Source organism: Sciurus carolinensis, chromosome 6 (assembly GCF_902686445.1).
Source record: "Sciurus carolinensis chromosome 6, mSciCar1.2, whole genome shotgun sequence".
In the NCBI taxonomy this organism is placed as follows: Eukaryota; Metazoa; Chordata; class Mammalia; order Rodentia; family Sciuridae; genus Sciurus; species Sciurus carolinensis.
The window spans coordinates 84,477,986-84,483,985 of record NC_062218.1 but is presented as its reverse complement, the minus strand read 5'-3'; the positions used below and the strand labels follow the sequence as shown (position 1 = coordinate 84,483,985).

At 32.4% G+C, this 6,000-nt stretch overlaps 1 protein-coding gene across 1 annotated transcript in view; it reads right to left on the bottom strand.

The window, feature by feature from the left end:
• Positions 1-3,081: 3,081 nt before the first annotated feature.
• Positions 3,082-6,000, bottom strand: part of Fam174a (family with sequence similarity 174 member A) — a 38,578-nt gene continuing 35,659 nt past the window's right edge. The window contains exon 3 of the mRNA XM_047556055.1: positions 3,082-3,636. Coding sequence (XP_047412011.1) covers positions 3,633-3,636 — 4 coding nt within the window. The 3' untranslated portion in view covers positions 3,082-3,632. The remainder of the gene's footprint in view (positions 3,637-6,000) is intronic.

Genomic DNA, 6,000 nt, shown 5'->3' with positions numbered 1-6,000 from the left:
TCTAGAATTTTATTCAGGCAAGGGGGTAAGCAAAGCCAGAGGAAGAAATTAACTCCCAACTGTTTTTACATAAAAATAATAGGTGGGTGCCCAGGTTACCCGAAAAAAATCCTAACAGATTAAGGTCTGTCAGAGCTCTTGAGTTTACTTTGCTTCAAAAAACCTACTTGAGAAAAACTACTTAATTTCACCTAATCTTTGTGATAGGAATCCATACTGAAGAAATCTAAACACAAGAATGGAGACAGGTCTGATCAAAAACACGTAATATAGGAATCTGATGCAAAAATAGAGCCAGATACCTGGCTACAGAACCTCTGCTGTGGATACATAAGGAGCTCTTTCAATGGAAGATGTGGCATCTGTAGTTTCTTAACCAGTCAGATAAGGGTTTTGGGAGGGTTCCTCCTAAACCTCTTCTATCTTTACCCACTACCTTGTAAGATGCTTTTGGCTCAGGCAGGCAAACTATGTTGAAAACTATGGATTTAAAATGTTCAACTCCTGTTGTAGAGATCAGATAATGTGAAATGAAAGGAAATACAAAATCTTAGTAAATCAAGCATAGCTTCTGTATTAAGAATAATCTTTGCTTGATTCTTGTAAGTCACAGAAGGTAAAAGTGTGTATAGAAAAAAAAATCGTTGAAAATGACAAGATAGTCAAGGGAAGTATTCAAGAAAATAAGTGTTCCAATTGTCCATGTTCATGGAATGACTCATTTCTCTGTAATCATCCTCCACTTAATTTTTCTTCAGATTTTCTGCCTACCTTCCAACATAAGAAAAATATGAACTATCTTTCCTTCATTGCCTTTATAGAAGTGCTTAGAGAATAAGACAACCAATAACAGAAAAGTAAACTAGTTAAGAATGGCAAAAAATTATTGAATTCACAAAAACAAGTGCAACTCAATATAAAATAACTTAAAATAAAAGAAAGCCAAACCTCCCATTTTTAAAAGTAGAGGAGATAGTAGATAAAGGATAAGAGAGTACATACCCTTGGTAAAGCAATTAAACCAAAAACCCATTGCAAGCTGACAGGTGAGGTTGTGTACCCAGCATAAGTGTTTTCATCTGTTTTTTTTCCACAGTTTTTTTCCACAGCAGTGAATCTCTAGCTAATAAGAGAAATGGGACAGAAAGAAACTACTTGATTTTTTTTAGCTACACACAGTGGTTGGTCAGAAGCTTCCAGTTCAAGTGCACATCTTTAAATGACTCCAGCATGTATTCTTTCTATCCCTTTATTCTTTTCCTGAGCTGTGAACTCAGTTATACTAGCTCCACTAATCTTTAATTCCTAGATGAGGGGATTATCAACACAATATCTAAAAGGAGGTAAAAAAAGGGAAGGGACAATAGTAGCATGTTTCCATAATATCTGAGGTATCACCTATTGTTTTAAAATGTACATAAACTTTTCACTTGAAACCACTACTTCATAACACCATGTTTGTTACATAACTAATGAAATCAATATTCAGCTTACTGGTTTTGTAGATGATATTATAGATATAATACCTTGCACTTTAATCAAAATGTGGCTTACTGCAATAATTATGGCTGTTAGTAATGACTACATGAAAATAATGAAAAAAGGGCATTTTTGACAAATGTGAAAATTTTCATAGTAGTCATCCAGAGGAAATGTATATTTCTAGAGAAGCTGCTGCCACTACTCAAAATATTTTAGAAGTATTTTTTAAAGGTAAAATTGGAGGTCATTTATGAAAATGATCATTAAAATACACTAATTATGAGAAGTCTTATTCTATGGTAGATTTGATTTTTTACTTTTGATTAATTTGACTACAAATATTTACAAATACTAGCAGTTATTAAATGAATTATTAATCTTTACAAGATGTTATGGTATATGATTTTCCTGTATCACAAATTGCAAGATATAGGGATTAATTTAATCCAAACGTGTTTGTGTTAATAAAATTTTAAAAGAGGGCAATTTCATATAAGAAATCTGGAGTCCTAGTGACTCTTAGATATTTAAAACAAAGAGTTAACAACACTGGGAAAGTATTTCCTCATACTACTATTAGGGAGAGCTAAAGAGAACTGATTCCTTTGGCATAAGTCCTGTCTTCTCCTTTATTCCCTGCTACATGTCAAACACTTATGCACTGATGTCAGGATAATTTGATGGGCTGTGCAAAGCCAGTTGGCATATAGATGCAAAACTAGTTTGGCTTTCCCCTGGCCCCTTCAGTGCTGAGGATCAAATCTAGGGTCTTAAAAACATGAAGCAAACAATCTACTATGGAGCTACATCCTGGCCTTAATTTGGCATTTGGGTGGGCAGATATGACAGATTTCTCCTTTCCTAGAGGATTATCTATTCTTGCCTTGTTGGACTCTGTAGCATCCTTAGGGTTTGTTCTGGTCAATAAAAGGTAGATAGAATTGAAATAGGTGAACTTGAGGCAGAAGCTATGAAGTAGAATAGAGTTTGCCTTGTTTGGATGTTTAGTATAAGACAACATTTGAATCAGAAATTTCGCCACCATCTTCATACAGAGAAAAGAAAATGAAGAGAGCAGAATTAGAACACAAAAAGCTCATGTGGCATGAGAAATTAATCCTTGTTGTAACTCATTGTGACTGGGGCCCATCTTTAAATTCTGTATGTCCCAGCTCACATACCCTAACACACACATTAGTTTATCTCTTGGTGTCAGTAAGCAACTGACTTTGGGACCCGTGTTTTTCCTGTAAGTTCTCCTTTAACTATTAGAATGTGTAAAATTGAAGTTCACTGAAATTATATAATTTGTTCAGAGACAATGAGGTTAGTCTCTGTCTAAAGATCTCACCTCAAAGTCTATGTACTTTAATTCCTTGCCTTCCCATATTTTAATGATTGAGGTTTTGAACTGTACCATTTTTGCATTAATTCTGTTTCATATTATACTCTACATGAATAAAATATCTAATCAAAGTCGATATTGTATCTTACTTTCAATCTTACTTTGTCCCATGTGCCTTACTTTTACACATATTAAAAGTAGTTCTATGATCTTCAGATTTATTTTGTGAACATATTTTCTGTACCACATTTAAAGAATTTTATATCACATTTATTGTTTTGCATACAACTCAGACATTTATTAATATTTAAAAAAACCCAAACACAATATAATAATTTGGCTTCATTTCCCCACAAAAATGGGAAATATATTTCACTAAAGGAAAATTTTAATTATATTTACACACCAGTTGCTTGTTGGGGATTAGGGTTCTATAAAATGATACAAGCAAAAATAATTAACATTAACTGATTAGTACATAAAAGAAAACAATTTACAATAATATGGTAAGCAATAAACAAAAACTCATCAGAAACACCCTGCTTTAAAATAATTTTCAAACAGATAAACTATTACAATATAGTTTATCCCTAACAACACTGAGCCCATTAATAGAGCACTTCTATACATACAAAGGTATAACAAAGTGATACAGTATTTATTGCAGCAACAACAAATTAAAGGTTATCATAATGTATGTAACTTAAATACCCCTCCCCCCGTTGATATAGTGGCTTCGTATTCCTTAAACAGACTCTGCTCTTCACCTTAGAAGGATTAAGTCTTCTCATCAAAAGGCACATTCTTATCTGAAAGGAAAAAAATATTAAAATGACCCTTCTGTAATAAATTCAAACACATCTTAAAATATTCAGAAAAAATTTCAGGGGAGGGAAAAATATAATCAAAGTATTTAATCTACAGGAATCACAATGAAGGATACCATAAAACACATGATTATTTTGTCTGTATTTATGACTTCAGATATTATCTTTTGAATTATAATTCTAATTTTCAAAGGAATTTTATATATAAATGCTAGGGGTGAACACAAAAGTTATAGTCACAATGAAATTATATCCTCATGTAATATTAATAAATAATCATGATTGACTTCAGTATGGAATATAGTTGTTCATACAGTTTCTATAAATGTAATTATTTAACCAATCCTGTTTTTAAAACTTCAGAAATGAGGATTAATTAAAGCCGCAGGCCTGAGAATATGATCTGGTAAAAAACAATGCTTTGTATATTTACAGTATTGTAATGAAAATTGTCCATACAGAAGACAGAAATACTCAATAAACACAATGGGGCAAATTTGCCCATTTTTTTCTTACTGACTAGTTTACAGTATAAAGTTAAATTTTTGTCACACACATTTTTATATACATTAATTCTAATTAATTTATTGTACTATTATTTAACTTCACATCACAATTTAAAGCATTTAGTCATACAAAAAAATAGCCAAAGGATTATTACAAATCTTCTTATGGTTACCAGTAATACTCAGAATTTCATTTGAGATACAGCTTGAGCATAAGTAAAGTTCTTTTCCACATTTTTATCCAAATCTTAGTCATCAATCTATAACAGATCTTTAAATTAGCAAAACTTTCAAAGATACCTTGAAGGTAATTTTGAAAAAAATGTGAAACTTAGACAACATTTTTTCACAATTCTTATTCTTTCAATGCTTAAAACATGATTATTTTTATAATGGATTTATGGTTTGTTAAAAAAAATCAATCTGTAAAATCAAAACTGACCTTTCATAAATAGGAAAAGAAGACAAAATTATTAGAACTTAATCAAATTCTATCACCAAGTATCCTTTTGAACTTGGAAGTAACTGAGAACCTAAGAAAAATCCGACTAATGGCACCACAAGATGATTTCTGACAGAGAAGTAACTGGGACAAAGATTTTAATGTATGACTTCAGAAATGCATCTCAACAGTCCTAATTTATCTCACAACAAATGTGGATAAGTGTAACTATTATGATCTATCATATCACATCATGCCCAACGTGTACTGAAACTTTATATTTTACCAGACTGTAGGCCAGTTCTCCCCGCTTAAGAGTATACATTCCTTGGAATTTTCCAAGAAATCCCTTGTATTGGGATTTCCTCAAATTTTATCCTGGATGTTGCCATCATGACCAACACCTGTTGTGTGCTATAACTGCCATTCCCAACCCCTTCCTGGCATGACCAAATTAAGGATTAAAGTTAATACTTAGATTATTACTTAGATTATTGTTCTTTATTTATATCCCCCTGAGGAAATGTTTTTAGTGCATCATTACTCAAACCCTATCATTTAACCACCTTAAATCTGGTATTCCTCTGTATCCTCCTAAATAGTGACAATATTGTCCACTTTATCACCATTCCAGTGGAAGCAGGGATGTCACTGCTGATTACTTAGGTTCAGACAACTATTATCCTGAGTCTTATTGCTGAGTACCATTATCAATGTTTTCAGTTCCATCCACTTCAAACACTAGCTTCCCTCCCTGTTTGAAACTCTTCACCTGAACTGAAATAGGCTCAAAATATTGTACCTTAGGGTTTCCAAACTCTAATTAATCTCTTAGAAGCTCACTGGAATGATCTTCTAGAACATAAATATGTTGGGATCATTCCTGCATTCAAAATGATTTGATGTCTTGTTGAGAAATAAGCCAAACCCAAAAGACCAAAGATTGAATGTTTTCTCTGATATGTGGATGCTAATTCATGATAAGGGGTGGGAGATTAGGAAGAATAGAGTAATTTTATATTAATGGGGAGTGAAGGCAGGGTAAGGGGCATGGGAGTAGGAATGATAGTAGAGTGAAAACAGACATTATTACCTCATGTACATATATGACTGCATGACTGATGTGATCCTACAGTATGTACAATTGGAAAAATTAGAGATTGTTTTCCATTTATGTATGAGCTATCAAAATGTATATATGCATTCTAATGTCATGTACAACAAATTAGAATATAAAAAATTTTAAAAAGCATTTGATGATCCATGAGTCCTCTCAATTGATAAAATCTAAATCCTTAGGGTATTGTTTCCAGATTTGGTTCTCTCACTAATTTTTCATAACCCAGTGTATATCCTGTATTTCTTTAGGCTCACAGCATGTACACATTCTCATACAGG